Below are 21283 nucleotides of genomic sequence, written 5' to 3' on the forward strand. Positions count from 1 at the left end.
TGTTACCGACTTATGGTAAACTATCGTAGACATCAATTATAAACAGTTATACATGCTTCATAAAAAAAGTGCTAGATGTCATTCTTTAGCTGAAGCACATGGTTAAAATCAACATAACCAAAGTAGCAACGTACAAATCCAAATAAAATATAAGATCAATCAATAGTTACAAAAATTCAAATTTTTTGAGAAACAGAACGCATTACTTTACTTAAGTTTGGATTCAAGTGTAAAAGTAAAAATGGGAAGGAAAAAGCATAATTGGAAGGCGAGAAATATCGCAGAAGTTGAAATTGACAATTCTGAGACTAAAAAGGTATTTCTGTATAATATTATACCCAAAAAATAATGAATAAGATTTAATTATACTCTTCTTTGAATAGATTCCTATAGATATAAAATATCGTGAAGATAATTACGATAACTGTAACGCGCTAGTGCTCCCAAATGAAAAAAGAAAAACAAAGAGCAAAGTTAAAAAAGTCACTACTACACGGTTATTATCCAAGAAACGTAGAAAACAATTAGAGAAAGTTGTAGAAAAGAAGAAGAAAAAGTTACGTGTAAGTTATAATGTAGAATTAGTTTTTTCTCTTTGAGTATTCATTTTGCATATATTCTAACCTTAAACAGAGGACTGAACTTTTAGAGGAATTGGGGAAAGTTCAAGCACCGCAGGAAGAACTGAAGCAATATATATCTTTGACCAGTGTACAAACTAAAGGACTGAAACGTCACTTTAGAGAAATGGAATTACCTGTTAAGGAACATATGATCAAATCAAATAATGAAAATGAGGACAACATGTCAGAAGTACCTGTAAATGCTATTAAAGGTAGCAAGAAGAGAAGGATGGCAATTTTGAAAGAACAAAAAGTACAGGATGCTGTTTCAGATCCAAACGTCATTGGATTTGATGTAAGTTAATGATATTAAAAGTTAATGTAAAAACTAATGATTATTTATTATAGGAACCTAGCAATAGTGAATCTGAATCTAATTCTGAGGATAATGAAGACAGAGAGGAGAAAAATGCAGCAGAAACTTCAGAAGATAATGAAAATATTCCAAACAAAGAAGATAATATTCTAGAGAATAATATAACAAAAAGTACTGTGGGAGAACAGGAAAAGTCAATTGAAAACCAAACCGCTATAAGTAAAGAATTGTTAAAACCACAGCAGCCAATAGAAAGAACACCTGCCACGTTTGTAGTACTGGAAAGGAAACTGGAAATCCAAGCAGCTAGATTAAAGTTGCCAGTGGTAGCAGAAGAACAAGCTATAATAGAAGCAATTAATGAAAATCCTGTCGTAATAATCACTGGCGAAACGGGAAGTGGTAAAACAACTCAGGTACCCCAATTTCTCTATGAAGCTGGCTATGCTCAAGAAAAGGTAATTGGAATAACAGAACCTAGAAGAGTAGCAGCTATATCTATGAGCAAACGTGTTGCTGAAGAGATGAATCTCACTGAAGAAGAAGTTTCTTATTTGATTCGTTTTGAGGGGAATGTTACATCAGAGACAAAAGTCAAATTTATGACTGATGGCGTATTATTAAAAGAAATACAGAGTGTATGTAATCATCTAGGTAAATTAAACAAAATACTTTGAGATAATCGTAATCAAGATTTTAAATATTTTAGGATTTTTTACTGACGAAATATTCGATAATCATCCTCGACGAAGCGCACGAACGTAGTGTGTATACTGATATTCTGATAGGCTTGCTATCACGAATTGTACCACTTCGAAATAAAAGGAAGAATCCTCTGAAGCTCGTAATTATGTCAGCCACTTTACGCGTAGAGGAATTTGTAGAAAATAGTAAATTGTTCAAAACGAAACCGCCTGTATTAACAGTGGAATCGAGACAGTTTCCTGTTACGATACATTTTAATAAAAGGACAAGCATCAATTACGTTTCTGATGCTCTAAAGAAAGCCATAAAAATACATACTCGCCTTCCCGATGGTGGAATCTTAATATTTTTAACAGGTATATATTTTCCAATCTGAAATTATTTCTAGAGCTTATAATGTTGTTGTTTTGAAAATGTATATCGTTAAAATTTAGGACAACGGGAAGTAAATTATGTAGTATGTAAATTACGCAGAGCTTTTTCCATGAAGAATAAAAAGGAAATTGCAAACAAGATAAAAGAACCACAGAAGACTAATGATTCTTCAAAGAAAGAAGATGATATAAAAAACAACAGTGATAATGAGGACAAGAGTGACAATAGTGATCACGATAATGATGATGATTTTCGTTGCAAGGAAGCTATTCGTTACAACAAATTACGACAAAAGAAGAAAGTTCAATTACCAAATATTAATCTGGATGAGTGCGTAAGAAAATATAACAGTAATTCTTCCAGTTTCTTTATAGTTAGATACGGATATTTTTGGTAAATTTTTCAAGGTTCCAAAAATCTGCAAAATGCACATAATGTACAAAAACATACAAAATATCCAAAGTAAAGTATTTATTATGTGGTAGATAAAACAAATTCTTATTTAGGTTCCATTTCTTTATATATTTATAAAAATATGTAATTGAATAAATATCCGCAGTTTAATTAAAATTATGTATCAATTTCTAGTTACTCTGTGATTCCTACCGATGACACTCACGAAGATTTAATTGGCGCGGAAGATGACGAAGAAATACAATTAGACGAGGATGAAGATGAAGATGACGATGTAATTGACTTAAAAGCTTGTGCAGATGCACAACCATTGTGGGTTTTACCATTATATTCTCTGCTTCAGAGTGACAAACAAGCAAGGGTAATTAAGAAATGTTGAGAATAATTCACAAAAAGGGCAAGTGGGGAAAATAGTATTAAAAGTCTCTAATCCTTAGGTATTCGAGCCACCCCCAGAAGGACACCGTTTATGTGTAGTATCAACAAACGTAGCAGAAACTTCTTTAACTATACCTAACATAAAGTATGTAGTAGACTGTGGACGTTGTAAAACGAGAATGTACGATAAAGTAACTGGAGTAAGCACATACAGAATCTGCTATACTAGCAAGGCATCCGCTAATCAACGAGCAGGGAGAGCTGGTAGAACTGGTCCTGGACATTGTTACAGGTACTTATATCAATATACAATTTTGGAGTCATTGAAAGATCTAATTTCCCTATTGGATATTATTTACAGGTTGTACTCTTCAGCAGTGTTCAATGATCAGTTTGAACAGTTTAGTCAATCAGAGATTCAAAGGAAACCTGTGGATGATTTACTGTTACAGATGAAAGTCATGAATATTGATAAGGTTGTTAATTTTCCATTCCCAACTCCACCGGATACTATACAATTACAAATTGCTGAAAAGAGATTGATGATACTTGGAGCTTTACAACAACAAACTTCCGGCAAAGAAGGTATTAACAACTATAATTATTTAAGTCAAACCACTAATTTAATCATTATCGGTTACTTATTCTTTACTATATTTATTTTTTATTTAGGTTCCTATAGTGCCAAAGTCACGCCACTCGGTCGCAGTATCGCTGCATTTCCAGTTGCTCCCCGTTATGGAAAGATGTTGGCTCTCTCTCATCAATATGACCTTCTGCAGTATACAGTGTGTATGGTGGCTGCACTTTCTGTTCAAGAAGTATTGATGGAAACATTCAATATGGACGGCGATTCCCGAAATAAATGGTTGCAAATGAGGCGCTTCTGGGCTGGCACCGGAAATAGCTTACTTCTTGGTAATTATTATAGAATTTAAAAAAATTAGAATAATATTAAGAAATGAAGATTATATTAACGCAGTGAAATGTATTCTATGTAAAGGCGATCCAATGGTCTTAATTAGGGCTGTGGGAAGTGCAGAATATGCTGGAACTAAAGGAAGATTACTTTCCTTTTGCGAAGAGCATGGTTTGCGGCACAAAGCAATTGTAGAAATTCGGAAGCTCCGACAGCAGCTAACGAATGAAATCAATTTAAATATTGAGGATTTGAATCTCACTATTAACCCACAGTACGTATTGCAGAAAGTAATTGAATTACATTTTACGTTTAATAAATTCCTCTCCTACTGACAATTTTAATTTAGGATGAAACCTCCAGCCGATATAGAAGCCAAATTACTCAGGCAAATAGTCCTTGCAGGAATGGCTGATCAAGTTGCAAGGAAAGTGATGCCAGATGAAGTTAATGAAGATCAAGACAAGGCTAAGTGGAAATATGCTTACAAGTAAGATATCAAAGACTCCTTGATCATTTAAATCATAGCCGAATGTAATTATATAATCTTTTATCCAGAACCACAGATATGGAGGATCCAGTATTCATACATTCCTCATGTGTTCTTCGAAAAATCTGCCCTGAATGGGTAGTTTATCAAGAAATATACGAGACAAATAAAATGTACATGCACGGTGTTACAAGTATAGAACCCGAATGGCTACCTAAATTTGCTCCATCTCTATGTCAGCTTGGAGAACCTTTAACTGATCCACCACCAAGGTCTCTTACTCCTAACCTTACTTCTCTTTTTAGTACATAAATTGCTTATATCAATGTATTTGCGTAGGTATGATCCAGAAACTGGAAAGGTAATGTGCAGTATGGCAGGAACATTTGGAAGAGCAGGTTGGAAGTTACCAGTAATGGATGTGGAGTACCCACTATCTGTAGATGGAGTTAAATGGTTTGCATGTTTCCTTTTAGAAGGAAAAGTGTGTCCAAAATTGAAACAATTCGTTCCTTCATTGTTATCGACTCCCCAAAGTATTAACAAGACATGGGCTAAGTAAGATTTAAAATACATGAAGCTACTCGACATTGAATTAACAATTTTATATAATTATTTTAGATTAATACCACGAACACAGGAAATGACGCAGTTATTACTGTCCCGCGGAATTATGTCAAGAGGACAATTACTAGAAGCTTGGAAAGTAGATAAAAATTGTAAGCATGTTTTATAGCATGTGCACAGCTATAGGGTCGGAATAAATACTAAAAATGATTTATTATTAATTTCAGTCCTTCTGTCTGCTTATCAGAAATGGTTACCAGAATCAGCTCATGGACACGTTATGCTCATTTGGCCACCTGTATGACAAATTTAGTATCTGACTCTGTATTCACGAATTGTATGTATATTTTACATACCCGAATTTTGTAATATACAATTATTTAATACAGTGATATATTTCAACAATAGTTTATTCAATGAAACTGTAATGTCGCATACTATCTAGATTAACTAGAAGCTCTGCTTTGGTTTTTCATGAATTCATACACGTGGCACTTTATGTATCATTCCATTTCAATGATTGTAATAACAACTACTCGCTTTTAATAAATTACTATCTTAAACCTACATTAATATCCGATATTCACTAATAGAACACAGTGGTGCATAAAATGCGTACAATGATAGAAAGTATAATGAATATTTACAAATCTTTTGCAGTTTTGCTATAAATGAAAATTTGCGCGTGACACTAAACGTCCATTATTCTACACAGTAGAAGTAATTTTCATTTGAAATTGTTGGCAGTGCTATGACATCAGTAATTCAACAAACGTTTGGAAATGTTAATTAGGTCATTCTGCTTTTACTGCTTTCTTCTCTCTCCTTTTAATCGGATTTTTTTTACAATCTCTGTACACATTGTTCAGATCAAAAGCTGCCTTTATATTATCCTAAAAAAGCAACTATTTTGTTTGATACATACTTTAACGTTTTCAACTATAAGAAACTCTATCATACATACCAATGAAAAAAGAAATTTAACTAGTTTGCCCTTATGATCTGCATATGGACGTCTTTCTACCTCTTTCCCTTCCTTAAATAAAATTAAGGTGGGAAGCTGTTTGCTAGTACTAGCATCACTTATGTGGTACTTCACTGCAGCATCTGGATACCTCCCTATATCTACTTTTCCGAATTTCAAATTTTCCAAAGCATATCTACAAATCCACTAAATATTACTTTCAATGAAAGGTTGTATAGTGATAAATAGTGCATAAGTAATCAATCATTACGAACTCTGCAGAAAGCTCGGAGAATATAGGTGCAAAGTTGACGCAAGCTGGGTTCCATGCTGTGTAAAACGCAACTAACCAAACGATTCTCGTGTCACGGTGCAATTCCTCCTGCAATCCAACTGCACCTCGTAAATACGTTATTTTCTCTGGACCTTGGTATGTTGGTTCAGGAAATACTAGACCGCATACTGTAATTATTAAATCATGTAATAACATTCATATGAAGAATAAGTACAATATCAAGTCAACACATACAGATGAATACAATAGCAAATATTATTCCCATACGTATATCTGCATAAAACCAAAGAATCAGATTGGCAACTTTAGTATATACAAAACTGGATGATAAGTAGCTTATCATAGTTACACTTCCAGTCTTCCTTGTCCTTATCATTATGACTATCATAAGAAAAAACAGAATCTCTGTCTCTCTCTGAAACAAGAATATATTTAGTATGAAATATATATTCTACACGCATAACATAATAAACTGTTTGTCTTTATATTTAAATGACTTACCCCATCAAGTTCGCACTCAGCTTGTGCAAATACATAGTTACACACAAATGGAACACGTTTGGAGACAATATATGAGAGACTGAGTAAAATGTTTATAAAATAATAGGGCTTCAACAGAAGTCGCAAGTCTTTTTTTAAAGGCATTTTCTCTCTTGAAATGATCTGTGTATAGGTTATGTTTGCTGATTAGGATAACAGCAGCTCCAAGTTTCGTGGAAAGATACTTTTGTCCTATTTTATTATATGTAGAGTGAGCTTCAATTAATTTATAAAGATGTTCTGAATAATTTGTTATAATTCAATTTTTTCCTTGATGACAATAGACGAAGCAACAATTACAATTTACTCATGTCAACGAACCCTTCCATGTTTAGATGAACTCCAAAATATTATCAAGACTGTTTCATATAATTTCCTTATCGAATACAATACAAAATTATGAGAAGAACGAGTATAAACGAAGTATGATCTCTGATATAAGGAATTAAATGGTAAATTAGCGACATAAGTAATTCGGTTGTCTCATTGGTCGACAAATTATAATAATACAAATCAAGCGAAATAAGTCGTCTAGAATTTCCCTATTATCTAATTAAATTATTTTAATGTGTGATATTACATTTTCTAATTATTTTTTTCATAATAATTTTTTTCAATAATCAATTCTCATAATAATTATTAGTAACAGCATTTGAAAGAAATTAAATTGTTTTTCTAAACTACTACTATTTGATATAAGTAACTCCTTAGTATTAATTTTCCGTTAACCTTTTGTAATTAGTACGATTTGGATAAGTCATGTTAATCATGAAAATAAATAAATTAATTAATAATCGTATTCGATAAATTTCTATGCATCAGACGAAACTGTACTACATAGGAAAATGCATTATAGATAAGATACGACTTACGATTAATCGTAACACATTCATTGGACTCAATATCTCAAAATTTTCCATAAGAGGGGATACAGTTTTGTATTTTAATGTAATATAATGTAATATAGTATAGTGTAATATGTAATATAGTATAATGTAGTGTATATAGAACACTACATTATATACATTTTTAGAACGATTTAAATAATTATTACATAAATTTGCATGAGAATGATCCATTTGTTATGTTTAAAATAGGTCTCTGTTCTTGAGAAGCATTATGTTAAAACAATATAAATGTACATAGCCTGACATCAGAGAGATATATCCCCACTTTTTCTGTGGACAAAGATCATCTACTCTCAAATACTCCATACTCATCAATAGCTTTTGAACTAAACTTTAAATATGAAGTCCTTATTGATTGTATATTTGACTGCATACGTTTGGTTAACATTTTGTCAGAAAGCTTCAGCCTCTAATAAGAGTATTCCTCTGGTAGTCATTACCTGGGATTATAAGGATGCTGCACAAAGAGGTAACTACACATTTCTGTCTTTAAAAAGATAGGAACAATATTATAATGATAATTTCATTGCAGCATGGAATGTTTTGAACAATGAAAAAAGGAGTGCCTTGGATGCAATAGAAGAGAGTTGCAGTGTCTGTGAAGAGCAAAGATGCAGGAAAACTGTAGGATATGGAGGCAGTCCAGATGAATCTGGAGAAACAACTCTGGATGCTCTAATCATGGATGGGTATATTTTTCATTCATTTACATATATATTCTAAGCAAAATATTGTTTCTAATTGAATTATTTACCCAAAAACAGAGTAACAATGGATGTGGGTGGCGTAGGACTATTGAGAAATGTAAAAAATGCCATTTCAGTTGCTCGTAAGGTTTTAGAAAACACCAAACATTCTTTGCTTGGCGGAGAACTGGCTACAAAATTCGCTGTAGAGATGGGATTCAAAGAAGAACCTTTACAGACAGAAGAATCAAAGAAAATGTGGTTGGATTGGAAGTCAAATAACTGTCAACCCAATTATTGGAAGGTATATCAATAATCTTTCATCTAGGAAAGAGTCCAAGAAAAGAATATTTCTTTTCAGAAAAGAAGAAGCAAAGAAGCTGAAAATAAATCTCATACACATATATTTGTATTATATATAAATGTCCGCCTAAAATCATATATTTACTTTATCAGAACGTAGTTCCGGACCCAAAAAAGTCTTGTGGCCCATATCGTGTAGCGAATATCATGGAAGACAATGTAGAGGAGCATGAATCACATGTGAACGAAGAAAACCACGATACGATCGGAGTTGTAGCTATAGATTTGAATGGACATATAGCAGCAGGTACATCGACGAATGGAGCTAGAAATAAAATCCCTGGCCGCATTGGGGATTCCCCCATAGCTGGCGCAGGCGCATATGCTGATCAAAGGGTTGGTGCGGCAGCTGGAACCGGCGAAGGAGATATAATGATGCGTTTTTTGCCAAGGTAAGAAGGTTATTCAATGAACTATCATAATTAGGTATTTATGTATTTTTAATAAAAATATACAGAATATATAATAGAAAAAAATACTAAATAATTAAAAGATCTAAAGTAAAGTGTTCACTATGATATTTAATAGATGGATAAATTTAGTTTCCATCTCTTTAGTTACGTTCATAAAGATATATAATTGCGAAAACATCCACAGCCTAATCAGAATGTAGTTTTGTTCAATTATTTGCAATTTTCAATCTGAGAATATTTTTTTAGTTTCCTGGCTGTAGAGGAAATGCGTCGTGGCGCGACTCCAACTGAAGCTGCCACTACAGCAATTAGAAGGATTGCCGAACATTATCCTACATTCACCGGTGCTGTAATTGCAATAAACAAAGATGGAGAATACGGAGCTGCGTGCAACGGAATCACACGCTTCCAACATTACGTAGCTAATCCTGAATTAGGACAAGCGATGATGCGTTTCGTTAATTGCATAGATGCAAAATACGAAGTCTTTAAAGTCTAGAAACGACCGATTGTTTCCTTGTAATTTCTTTCAATTTTTGATACTTGTAATAAGTATTAGGAAGCATGTTCCATGAATGAAATAAAAGTTGAAGAATTGCAGAATATAATATAATATCTATATTATAATATATTATTATCTAAAATGAATATTATTTAAAGAAAGAATCACAAACTAGAATTGCAGTTCGGATCACATAAGACTTAAGAAGATTCAAATTCAAAATACTTACGACGCTTTCCGATAGACAGCAGTACCGCTGCGGCATTTGTTGACGGAGGTGACACTTTTTGGATTATGATATCTGTCGAAACAGTTGAGCGATAAATGTCGATTTCTTTAAAATCAATATTATTCATTTCTCAATACTAGGTGTACGTGAGACACATACTTCAATCTACAATATTGAAATTTTAATTAGTTTCCGTTTTTTATAGAAATTTAATTGATGTTAATAACCTAACCTCAACATTTTAGAACACTCATATACAATAATTAAAATGCCAGAAACAACGGAGGAGGACATGGGAATGTCCGTTCGTTTAACGAACGATGACTTCCGGAAACTGTTGATGACACCAAGAGCATCTGTTCCATCTGCAACTCCAGCTTCTATACCTGGGACTGCTAGAGACGCCAATGCAAAGACTGCACAGACACCTAATGTTAGCGGTGGTAGCCGAGCAGAGTTGCGAAGGAAGAAAAAGAGCTTCTATGCCAAACTGAAAAAGCAAGAAGAGGATAAAATGGCAGAATTGGCAGAGAAGTATAGAGATAGAGCTAGAGAACGTAGAGATGGTACTAATCAAGACTATCAAGCAGAGGATCCAATGAACAGTGCCAGTGCATATCGTGCAGTTGCACCAGATTTAAAGTCAGGAATGGACGCAGCTGAACGAAGGAGGCAGATGATTCAGCAATCAAAATTCTTGGGTGGTGACATGGAGCATACTCATTTGGTGAAAGGCTTGGATTATGCTCTCCTCCAAAAAGTAAGAATCTACAATAAAAAATTATTTATAAGAATATAAATATATTAAAAAAGGTATTTTATTCCACAGGTACGTAGCGAGATAGAAGCAAAGGAACACGAACAAGAACAAGAAATGGAGAAGTTAGTGAAGCCAAAGGAAAAAAAGGATAAGAAGGAGGGAGAAAAGAAAGACGATGAAATGCAGTTTAAAACCAAGATAGCACGCAACGTTTATAGAACAGTTATGACCATGAAATCCAAACAGATCGAAAGAAACGAATTATTTACTCCTGGCCGCATGGCTTACGTGATAGAATTGGATGACGAAAACACGGATGTAGATATACCAACGACCTTAATCAGAAGCAAGGCAGATGTGCCCACCATAGATAATACCCCTACCTTAACAACAAACGACATTGTAATAAACAAATTGGCACAAATTTTGTCTTATCTTCGCCAAGGCAACCGTCATGGTAAGAAAGGAAAGAAGAATAAGGATGGAAGGTCTAGACCTGACGATATGAATGACATGGATATTGCTCCAAGACCACAGGATGAGAGTATTTATGGAGACATTGGTGACTACGTTCCGACGATTGGTAAGAAGGATCCGAATCAACCGAGGGAAAAGAAAAAGACCTCTTACTTTGATAAGCCTGAAGGTGGCTTGGACGCGGATGATAAAGCAAACACTCCACAATTACCGAATGTTGCACCTTCCAACTCGGATGGTAATGCTCCAAAGAAAGGAGCGCTTCTTAATAAACTAGCTGCCGAGCCCGAAGGGTATGCAGAATGTTACCCAGGGCTGGACGAGATGCAGGACGCAATAGATGATTCAGATGATGAAGTAGACTATACCAAGATGGATCTTGGCAACAAGAAAGGCCCCATCGGCAGGTGGGATTTTGATACACCTGAAGAGTACAGCGAGTATATGAACAATAAAGAAGCTTTACCAAAAGCGGCATTTCAGTATGGTGTAAAAATGGCTGATGGAAGAAGAACAAGGAAGTATAACAAAGAAAAGAACGAGAAAGCTGAATTGGACAGAGAATGGCAGAAGATTCAAAATATTATGAACAAAAGGAAACCCAGTACGGTGTTGGATGCTGCATCAGAATTCAAAGTCCCTAGATATTGAATGTTCGAGTAACTTGTATAATCTTGTTCACGATATATATATATATATATATATAGATTATATAGAATATATATATATATGTATGTTGTAGTATATATTATATGATTTGTTTATGACTATCACTTGTACAAAATCGGAGATGCAATAAAAGACTGTATAATATTTTTAAAACGATGTTATCCCTGATCTCTCTTTATGAAATTGCGTTATTATTATTGCAACATAATTGAAGGCTTACATAATTTTTTCATTCATCACGGCTGGAGATCTAAACATTCATGACCTAAAACTAAATAAAACCAGTACAAACTTGATCATGTAAACATACTGTGACCTACGACCAATAGATAGAGGGGAATCTTTCATTAAAACTCGTTATAACTAGTTAAGACTTATAATTAACGATAATTTATTTTAAATAAAGCGTCGATTCACAACATTCTGACTTATCTAAGATATTGGAAGTGACGTATTTAAGACATTTTAAGATATTGAATTACTTCAAATTGGAACACTAAAGATTTTAATCCTCTTAGACTTAATTCTCTTTATTCTCAGAAGAGGATGATTTCTTTAGACAGTATTTGTTTACAATTTAAATAATACTAATTGTTTGTTCATTCACTATAATAAAAATATAATAAACAGTTTGAATTTACAAAAGATGTTACTATTGCACCTTAAAGACACGTATTACCTTTAAAATGAACGACTTCTTATCAAGAACAGATAATTACCAAAATTCTTATATCTAGATTACATATATCTAGATTTTCAAAATAATAATTAATCAAGCTAACGGTTAGTAATTACTATTATCTTAACAAAAACCGAAATACATCGATATTTATAGATATATATTTCGATATAGATAACCGAAAAACATCACATGTCTAAGTGATGGTAAACAATCAAATACAGAAATAACCGAAATATTATACGATTTCCCTCTTACTTCCTAAAAATGAACAATGATTTATCTAGAATTCGAATTTCTTCTATTTGTAGCTTCACTAGTCTTTTCTTAAAAACTTGTTTACCTTTTTCGGTAATGAATTGCTTCTAGAGTATTTCATTTCTGGTTTATGCCTTCCGAATAAATTTTCTAAAAACTATTTGCACCGAACATTTCGTAGCTTTTACGTGTATTTTCAGATTTGTTTCAAACTTTACGGTGCTAATGAAATTTCGATACTTCTCCTATAACACGTATAATAACTTGATATTTCGAAGCGAGAAAACTCATTAGGAAAATCCATGTAGGAAATCGAAATACAAATATTAAATGATTCGTATAGATAAAGAAAAGAAGAATTAAAAAACGATTCTTGACCCTGCCGGCTGATACAACCAGCTTATATAAACGTTGTGTGGTTTAACGCGGTTCAGTCGGATAGCCACAAGTGCCAGCCATTTACCAGCCGTCAGTAGCTGAATAGCAGTTGGCGAAGTGAACGCACTTGAATAAAACAGCCGGAGGACCGTCCACGTCGATTTTCTGATGTTGTTCCTAAAAAACTTCTTGTCGATACGTTCCTACGTCGTGAACACAGTAAGCCAATCATATGAAATTTGTAGATACCAATGTTTACACTGCTTTGGTATACGAATAATTCAAATAAATATAAATAGTAGAAAGTAGAATGATAATTCGGTAGCAATACAGCATATAGCATGTTGGAAATATCTCTGGTGATAGTAGATGATATTGAGTCCATATAATTTTAATAACATGGTAGATGGAAGTAGAAGCCAGGTTTAGTTTTTCTTATTATCCTGTAGCATACTTTCCTTTCGCACAGCTTCCTCACACTGTCTTCTCTTTGCAGTTTATTTGAAAGTACAGTGAAAGTTAGAAGATATCGTTAAACGCTGGAAATAGGTATGTACAATGGTGTATACTATACTGTATTTGTTACGATGCTTAATGTTTGGTATTGGGTTGGTTAAGGATAAAGCCCTAGCAAGACAAGTATAACGAAATCAGTGATTATAGCAATTTCGTATATACCTAAAATATGTCACTATTCATTTTTCATTTCTCTATTTATTCTTATTTATATTCGCTGATATAATTTTTTAATTATTGAATTTCCATAGTTTCTATAATCTATGATTAATAAATAGTAATTTGTTAGTTATATAAAACTGATTTTTCTCACAATCCGTATCTCTTCAACATGCTGCTTACATTAATATTTCACTATACTTGTCTCACTAACAACGTAAAATACGTATGTGGAGGATTGGTCGAGAATAGATAGTACGAAATAACGAGAGCGAGATATTACTGTCGCAACCCGTCAAATATATTTCGGATAAATAAATAAATAAATAAATAATTAACAGCCGTATACGTGAGTCGTTGATACAAAACACTCGTTAATTTTCGTCGCGTAACTCGATAAATACTCCGAGATACTCTGTAGATAATATTCGACACTCTATATGTACCGTGTCACTCGCGATCGCGCCCGTTTATTTATACTGGTCGGGGGAAAGTCGGAAAATTCAAATTCGTCTTCATTCGACGGTTACATGTAACGGCAACATTGTCTTGCTCGGAGTTTATTTATTCTTACATTACTTGCAACCTAACAGTCTTGATACTCCGAGGCAAAACAGCAACATGGGTTTGAATTGTCCTCTGACTCAGGTGTCGCTACATGTATATCATTAAATTAATGACAACTAAAGTATTTCAATATTTAGACGGCAATGGCAGAACTGAAAGTGGCTATAATTGGCCAGAGCTCCTTCGCAGCCGAGGTCTACAAGCTCTTGAAGCAAAATGGTCATCAGATCACAGGAGTCTTCACCATTCCCGACAAGGCTAACCGGGAGGATCCTCTAGGTAATTAATCCTACAAAAAATATTTACTAATTAGTTCTCAATTTTCCAACATCGTAACAAACATTCTTTTACAGCGACGATAGCAAAAGCTGATAATACTCCAGTCTTCAAGATCAAATCATGGAGAAGCAAAGGCGTGACCTTGCCGGAAGTCCTTGAAATGTATAAAGGAATCGAAGTCGACCTAAATGTTCTTCCATTCTGCAGTCAATTCATCCCCATGGAGGTCATCAATCGTCCTCGTCATCGCAGCATATGCTACCATCCATCGATACTGCCGCGACATCGGGGAGCTAGTGCTATTAGTTGGTCAGTTGCTCTGAATTGAAGTAACCATAATAACACTTTACCTGATTGCAGTTGACTAATGTAATAAATGAGAGCGTTCGCTGGCCATTGTGCGATTTTCTAGCTAGCTTATCTGCCGAACTGGTATTACTCGTGGCGAGAGAGGCGCGTAACAAGACGCTGACAACGTCAATCGAAGCGCACGCATATCTTAGAACCGGTTCGACTTCATTATCTGGTGCAAAATTATCGCAACACATGATACGTGTTTATTCGTGCCTTTCTCGTATCGCTGAATGTCGATAAAGAGACTGATAAATTGTCGGGCACCGTTGCGCAATCGTCGTTTTCAATAATACAATTTTCTTGCGAGTAATCATGATCTTCTTATGCTGTCTTTAGGACGTTGATAGAAGGAGATGACACTGCAGGATTCTCCATTTTCTGGGCGGACGATGGCCTTGATACAGGGCCAATTTTACTCCAGAGATCGTGCAAAATAGAGCCTAATGATACTCTGGACTCTTTGTACAGTAACTTCCTGTATCCTGAAGGTATCAAGGCCATGGCGGAGGCTGTGGATCTCGTGGCCAAAGGAACCGCTCCAATGATCCCCCAAAAAGAAGATGGAGCCACTTATGATCCCATGTTGAACAAAAAGGAACTTCAAAAAATAGACTGGACCAAGCCAGCTAAGAAAATTCATGACTTCATTCGTGGCTTGAGTAGCACTCCAGGTGCGTGGACAACTATCGACGGCAAAGAAGTTCGTCTGTTTGGATCTAGATTGTGGATTGGCGATGAACTACCTCAACAGACTACTCATATATATGTAGAAGATAGACCAGGCTACTTGCACGAAGGTGGACTGCTAATTAGCACTATTGATAATCACTTTATCAACGTGGAGAGAATAAAGATTGGAAATAAAACCATTTGTGCCAACAAATTCGGCCAACAGAGTGAAAATACTACGCTTGAGTTCACCGAAGAAGAGCAGAAGAACGTAGAAACCTTAAAGAGTATTTGGGAGAGTATCCTGAAGACGGACGTTGACAAGGATACCGACTTCTTTGCCTGCGGTAAGTGGAAGAGTATTTCTATTAATATTTAAGAATTAAAACTTTATTAATAAAATTTAATTGATTGAATATCTGATATTTTCTTACAGGAGCAGGAAGTATGGACGTTGTGAGGCTGGTAGAGGAGGTCAAAGACAATCTGGGAGTGACTTTGCAGAATACGGATGTCTTCATGGCTCCAGTGTTCATTGAGTTTGCTAACACGGTAATTCTTGCAGCTAGAGGTATCTCTGCTACCAAAGAGATCAAGTATGATGCCGTGGAAATACAAGCAAACAACATGACCTTGAAGTTTCCTAAACAATTGTTCATAAATGGAGAATTCGTGAATGGTAGTCTAACGCCTATAGACACGGTTAATCCTCACGATGAGAGCGTTATCTGTTCGGTTGAAACAGCTTCTGTGGAGGATGTGGACAAGGCAGTTAAGGCTGCCAAAAAGGCCTTTGAAGAAGGGGAATGGAGCAAGATCAGCGCCAGGGAGCGTGGAGCTCTTCTTTTCAAGTAAATATTTTCCAAAATTTCCTCTGATACATCTTTATCCTATAATTTAATGCATTACTATAATGTTATTATTTTATAATTTATTTTATAATATTCAACATCTTTTCAGATTAGCAGACCTAATGGAGGAACATAAGGAAGAACTAGCTACCATTGAAAGTATAGACTCCGGTGCAGTATATACTTTGGCTCTGAAGACCCATATAGGAATGTCCATAGAGACCTGGAGGTACTTTGCTGGCTGCTGTGACAAAATCCAAGGCTCCACCATACCAATAACTCATGCCAGGCCAAATCGCAACTTAACATTCACGAGAAAGGAGCCCATTGGTGTCTGTGGTCTAGTTACTCCTTGGAATTACCCTCTCATGATGCTCTCCTGGAAAATGGCAGTTTGCCTGGCAGCAGGCAATACTGTAGTAATGAAACCAGCTCAAACTTCACCTTTAACAGCTTTGAAATTCGCAGAGCTAACTATAAGAGCTGGTTTCCCACCTGGAGTTGTTAATATTGTACCAGGGAATGGTACTGAAACTGGAAACGCTATCTGTGAACATCCTCTGGTCAGGAAACTAGGCTTCACTGGGTCTACACTGGTTGGAAAGTCCATAATGAGGTGTTGTGCTAACAGTAACTTGAAAAAAGTATCTTTAGAACTAGGTGGAAAGAGTCCTTTAGTTATCTTTGAAGATACTGATCTTCAACAGGCAGTTAAAATTGGAATGAGCAGTGTGTTTTTCAACAAGGGAGAAAATTGTATAGCTGCTGGTATAGTATTCAAATAATTAAAAAAATAAATGTTCTTACAAAAACATTATTAGAATTTAAAAATGACTAAATTTCTTTTCTTTTAAATAGGTCGGCTATTTGTGGAAGAGACAATTCACGACGAATTCGTGAGGAAGGTAGTGGAGGAGACTAAGAAGATCTCTATAGGAAATCCTCTAGATAGAAGCACCGCCCATGGACCACAGAATCACAAAGCACATATGGATAAGCTCTTAAGCTTTGTGAAACGTGGAGTTGAAGAAGGAGCTAAACTAGTTTATGGTGGAAAGAGATTAGATCGCCCAGGCTGGTATTTTGAGCCAACTATCTTCATAGATGTCAAGGACGACATGTACATAGCAAACGAAGAATCTTTCGGCCCTATCATGATTATCTCCAAGTTCAGCTCGAAGAACATGGATGAAATGATTGCCAGGGCCAATAATACAGAGTACGGATTGGCTTCAGGTATCTTAACAAAGGATATCAGCAAGGCTCTAAGATTTGCTGAGAAAATAGAAGCTGGGACAGTGTTTATCAATACATATAACAAGACAGATGTGGCTGCACCTTTTGGTGGTTTCAAAATGTCTGGTTTTGGCAAGGACCTGGGTCAAGACGCTTTGAACGAATACTTAAAAACGAAGACCGTTACTATAGAATATTAGAAGACGTCATTATTAGCTTTATCTATTTTTATTGCACCTTTATGTTTCATAATTTATGCACCAACAATATATATTTGTAAATTCTAGTATCCTTTTTTATTCATATATTTTTTAAATGTTTTTGATATTTTCGAGTCTAGAAGATAATCATCGAGTCACAAGATAATCAAGATTTCTCATCTTGAGAAACAGCAAAATCTTGCTCCCACGCAAGCGAGCTACATAAACAGTTTTTACACAAGCCCCTTCTAGTCCCTCTTTCAAAACTCCAGATGCTCCGGCGTGGTTTTTTGTATAGAGACAAGTGTGCTCCATTTCTGTGAGTAGTTGGCCGTTATACCATTATTTCCTTCTAAGATCTTTCCATGTATTTTTTTTTTTTTTCGGCAATTGATCTATATTCTCAGAAAATTCATTTTTTTCCGTCAATTGATCTATATTCTCAGATAATTCATTTTTTTCGTCAATTGATCTATATTCTCAGAGAATCATTTCTTTCAATGATCATAACAGATAGAATGTATTACAAAATGTTTGTTAAGATTGATTCTAAGCTGCTTATTAACAGATGGCTCTGTTTAGTTGTATAACAAAGTATTAACAAAGTGGATTATATAAGTTATTACAGATATATAAATTGCCTCTTATACAATTAAATGTCTTTCTTTTCTTATATTCCATCCTCTTGTTTTTATCAAATTTCCTATTTTAACTTTTATATTAAGATGGTTTTCTTTATCCATCAAATACTATAAAATTAAAAAAATTAAGAAAAATAAGCTTGTAATCTTTTTTCGCGTAGTCTTCAATTTCAATATTTTTATTAAAATTATTATTATTTAAAAATGTCTTCAAACAAACCCTAATCCCTTTATCCACTGATAAATTCATCCTAGACGAAGATTCTGTTTAGGATTACCTCGAGTCACAAAGAACAGACAGCTTCAAGATAAAAGAAGAAAAACTCCCCAAAGTTAATGGACACGTGTTGCTTCTGTGTACCTGAAGATCCACCTACTAATAAAAAGGCTTCTACGAAAGTAGGTGTATGTATGGTCAACAACCCCGAGGACAGGAACAGCTGTTCTCATAAACATTCCATCTCCCACTTCCTCCTCTTCATCCATTTGAAGCAACCCCATGAAATAGTTCTAGAATACTAGTTACAAGTTCACATCCTTTTCTACATCTCGTTTCAGAAAAAGAATTCCGTTTGGTATGAATTTATGATGGTCCTTGGCTTCCAGAAATTATTTTATATCCTTAAAGAAGAAAGAGAGATAAGTACATGAAGAATATAGTGAATAAGAAGAATATAAAAAATACTATGAGTGCAATAAAAATGAGTTACATAAATGAATAGCTGGTGAAATTCTTTCCGACGACCACGAACACGATTTCTTTTCTATGGCTTTCGAAACGAATAGCCTTTTCATTGAAATTTCGAGGATTATTGAATTAATTCGACGACTGGCCAACTACGGTTTTCCATGCGGCATTATTCATCGTGAACAGGAAATGCAAATTTTCCTCTGACCCGGCTCTGCTCCCTCACCTCAGGACGCTGCCCCCTGACCCTTTCCCAATCCCCGTTGCTTTCTCTCTTCCACATGCTTCTGTTTATCTTACTTTTCCGCCGCTCATCTACGCTTTTTTCTCCCCTTTTAGGTAGGTTCTGAACAACTTCAAAACGTTGATACATTTTCAATGGAAATGTGTCCTCTGATCAGACATTAACTTATATCTAAATGCTTTTCCTATTCCTTTAAAATTTTATTTTCAAATTCATTGTGTTAAAAATTAAATATAGTAGATCTATATCAATATATATATATATAATTTTGTATTTTTATAAATGTACGTGAAGAGACGGAATCTAAATAGAGATTTATGTTACCTATTAAATATTATAATAAATATCCCTAACTAAGTTATTTAATTATTACAAACGAAGCCTTTAATAGCGTTAAAAATGAAATATAATGGATTGCTAACTACCAAAATCGCTAATTACTATGAATAGAGATTCCAGTTCACGGTAAATCCATTTGATACTTGACTAATTATTTACAAACAGTATTTTCAATGCTTCTGGAAATAGAGCATACGTATTTCCTACTACCTAACAGCAACCAGTTTTACTTGCGAGGAGTGTGAAGACAATATCGATGAACCGATTAAGAGAGTTGCAGGTCTAAAAGTCGCATTGGCACTAAAATTAATGCGGTCAAAATTCACATGGCGATCCACTTAGCAATTACATTTGCTGGCCAACAGAGAAGAAGCCACGCATCCCGCGTCCAAATGTCCCCTCTTCACTCGGAGAACCGCACCACGTGTTTCTTTCTCTCGGAATCCTCCCTTCTCCGCAGCTGTTCTGCAAATCAAGTTCACTGTTCAGTCGCCCTCGGGACATCGTGCTGGATGGCTATAGTACATTGTGTCTTCATCAATTTCGCACGTTTTCTCACTCAACAAAACTGGTTCAAACCGTTTCAGACCGTGTAGTGTTGATGCAGTCTCTATTTACGTTCAGTTTTATGTTTCAGTTTCTGTCCTCTTAATCATTTAATTATTGTTTATGTAAAGAAGAAGAGGTTATTAGTTATTAGTTCGGTCTAATAATTCTTGTAGAACGAAATTGAAGAAAACGTATTCGTTAATATCATAGTGTCCGAAAGCTGCTATTGTAACCTTCCTGTGATCCCGTGGATATCGCGCTGGGCGGAAACGAATATCTTTTTGTGGGCCACGCGTGTTTGGTAAGCTGATCTATCGGGTGTTCCATGAAGCACGGATATGGGCCGCTGTTCTATCTCCTGGATCAACTGATTTTCATCTCTAACACCTCCAGTTACGTCTCAATACATGTAATTCAACTTCCTTAATTGTATCTGATATTTAGATCGCATAGTTCATTACAATTTAACAGATTTTAAGTATTGTCAATTTTTAAAAGAATCATAGATATCTATCTATTGATAATCTAAGCTATTATATGTAGTAAAAGCTACAGATTCAAATTCAGCAATTTAGGATTTCAAAGGTAATATTAAACTTCTCTTCAGTTTCACAATACTTAGAATTGAATGGTAATCTAACAGCGGCGATTAAAATAGAAATTCAAAGGCTTTCAATGAAGTTATTGTTCGATATGGTTCCGGATGTCACAGCTGTCTCACATACAGTAATTATAACGTGAATGCAAATGGACTTTCCAGACAGGTCAAGGCTTGGCTCAACTGGCTACGTTACTTCTAATATTCCTTTTTGGCTCCTTTTATTTCCAATCGATTACGTGTGACTTGAATTAACTTGACACAGTTCATGCAACTTAGAAACGATCGTTCAAAATAAAAATTAAATATTGGAAGTACATAATATGTACGTACATTCTCAGTTGCGCTGAAAAGTGATCTCAAGCGTATAACACGGTGCATCGACGCTAGCTTGTTGATTCACTCGAGAAAAATCAACTACATACAGCGTAACGTGTATGAGTCATCCTGGGTCACAACAATAATACTACTCGGAAAGATTCTCG

General features: G+C 34.9%; 5 protein-coding genes across 6 annotated transcripts; 4 read left to right on the forward strand and 1 right to left on the reverse strand.

Moving 5' to 3' along the window:
• Window positions 1–93: 93 nt before the first annotated feature.
• On the forward strand, window positions 94–5194 carry LOC126874480 (probable ATP-dependent RNA helicase kurz). Of its 2 annotated transcripts, XM_050636621.1 has the most exons (16): window positions 94–316; window positions 384–563; window positions 634–918; window positions 972–1577; window positions 1649–2000; window positions 2079–2349; window positions 2608–2794; window positions 2871–3103; window positions 3173–3396; window positions 3484–3729; window positions 3815–4004; window positions 4080–4220; window positions 4289–4492; window positions 4560–4778; window positions 4842–4939; window positions 5015–5194. In XM_050636621.1, the coding sequence occupies exons 1-16, from the start codon at window positions 242–244 to the stop codon at window positions 5089–5091; spliced, it is 3588 nt and encodes a 1195-aa protein (XP_050492578.1). In that variant the 5' UTR covers window positions 94–241; the 3' UTR covers window positions 5092–5194. The 2 variants fall into 2 exon arrangements, with proteins under 2 accessions (XP_050492578.1, XP_050492579.1); XM_050636622.1 differs by lacking the exon at window positions 94–316 and having other exon boundaries at window positions 419–563; window positions 650–918.
• On the reverse strand, window positions 5180–6693 carry LOC126874536 (thioredoxin-related transmembrane protein 2 homolog). The gene is made up of 5 exons (XM_050636758.1): window positions 6548–6693; window positions 6281–6461; window positions 6027–6213; window positions 5752–5947; window positions 5180–5680 (listed from the first exon to the last, which is right to left on the reverse strand). Exons 1-5 carry the CDS (start codon window positions 6689–6691, stop codon window positions 5582–5584), a joined length of 807 nt encoding a protein of 268 aa, XP_050492715.1. The 5' UTR covers window positions 6692–6693; the 3' UTR covers window positions 5180–5581.
• Window positions 6694–7814: 1121 nt separating this feature from the next.
• Window positions 7815–9585, forward strand: LOC126874524 (N(4)-(Beta-N-acetylglucosaminyl)-L-asparaginase). The gene is made up of 5 exons (XM_050636724.1): window positions 7815–7963; window positions 8027–8183; window positions 8259–8484; window positions 8637–8935; window positions 9203–9585. The coding sequence occupies exons 1-5, from the start codon at window positions 7834–7836 to the stop codon at window positions 9453–9455; spliced, it is 1065 nt and encodes a 354-aa protein (XP_050492681.1). The 5' UTR covers window positions 7815–7833; the 3' UTR covers window positions 9456–9585.
• Window positions 9586–9674: 89 nt separating this feature from the next.
• On the forward strand, window positions 9675–11746 carry LOC126874504 (protein Red). The gene is made up of 3 exons (XM_050636674.1): window positions 9675–9829; window positions 9933–10447; window positions 10517–11746. The coding sequence occupies exons 2-3, from the start codon at window positions 9956–9958 to the stop codon at window positions 11573–11575; spliced, it is 1551 nt and encodes a 516-aa protein (XP_050492631.1). The 5' UTR covers window positions 9675–9829; window positions 9933–9955; the 3' UTR covers window positions 11576–11746.
• A 760-nt stretch (window positions 11747–12506) lies between these two features.
• On the forward strand, window positions 12507–17825 carry LOC126874486 (cytosolic 10-formyltetrahydrofolate dehydrogenase). Its single transcript, XM_050636636.1, has 8 exons — window positions 12507–13127; window positions 13405–13457; window positions 14288–14429; window positions 14504–14738; window positions 15120–15799; window positions 15889–16303; window positions 16413–17071; window positions 17162–17825. Exons 3-8 carry the CDS (start codon window positions 14294–14296, stop codon window positions 17737–17739), a joined length of 2703 nt encoding a protein of 900 aa, XP_050492593.1. The 5' UTR covers window positions 12507–13127; window positions 13405–13457; window positions 14288–14293; the 3' UTR covers window positions 17740–17825.
• Window positions 17826–21283: the final 3458 nt, after the last annotated feature.

This window comes from Bombus huntii, chromosome 16 (assembly GCF_024542735.1).
Source record: "Bombus huntii isolate Logan2020A chromosome 16, iyBomHunt1.1, whole genome shotgun sequence".
In the NCBI taxonomy this organism is placed as follows: Eukaryota; Metazoa; Arthropoda; class Insecta; order Hymenoptera; family Apidae; genus Bombus; species Bombus huntii.

Coding starts and splice junctions, on each gene's coding strand:
- LOC126874480 (XM_050636621.1), top strand. CDS start 242: ATGGGAAGGAAAAAGCATAATTGGAAGGCGAGAAATATCGCAGAAGTT. Junction 3,104..3,172: donor GGTCCTGGACATTGTTACAG/GTACTTATATCA, acceptor TATTATTTACAG/GTTGTACTCTTCAGCAGTGT. Junction 4,005..4,079: donor AATCTCACTATTAACCCACA/GTACGTATTGCA, acceptor ATTTTAATTTAG/GATGAAACCTCCAGCCGATA.
- LOC126874536 (XM_050636758.1), bottom strand. CDS start 6,691: ATGCCTTTAAAAAAAGACTTGCGACTTCTGTTGAAGCCCTATTATTTT. Junction 5,948..6,026: donor TTCTCCGAGCTTTCTGCAGA/GTTCGTAATGAT, acceptor GTGGATTTGTAG/ATATGCTTTGGAAAATTTGA. Junction 5,681..5,751: donor TTAAATTTCTTTTTTCATTG/GTATGTATGATA, acceptor TTGCTTTTTTAG/GATAATATAAAGGCAGCTTT.
- LOC126874524 (XM_050636724.1), top strand. CDS start 7,834: ATGAAGTCCTTATTGATTGTATATTTGACTGCATACGTTTGGTTAACA. Junction 7,964..8,026: donor TAAGGATGCTGCACAAAGAG/GTAACTACACAT, acceptor ATTTCATTGCAG/CATGGAATGTTTTGAACAAT. Junction 8,485..8,636: donor GTCAACCCAATTATTGGAAG/GTATATCAATAA, acceptor TTACTTTATCAG/AACGTAGTTCCGGACCCAAA.
- LOC126874504 (XM_050636674.1), top strand. CDS start 9,956: ATGCCAGAAACAACGGAGGAGGACATGGGAATGTCCGTTCGTTTAACG. Junction 10,448..10,516: donor ATTATGCTCTCCTCCAAAAA/GTAAGAATCTAC, acceptor TTTATTCCACAG/GTACGTAGCGAGATAGAAGC.
- LOC126874486 (XM_050636636.1), top strand. CDS start 14,294: ATGGCAGAACTGAAAGTGGCTATAATTGGCCAGAGCTCCTTCGCAGCC. Junction 14,430..14,503: donor TAACCGGGAGGATCCTCTAG/GTAATTAATCCT, acceptor ATTCTTTTACAG/CGACGATAGCAAAAGCTGAT. Junction 15,800..15,888: donor TACCGACTTCTTTGCCTGCG/GTAAGTGGAAGA, acceptor ATTTTCTTACAG/GAGCAGGAAGTATGGACGTT.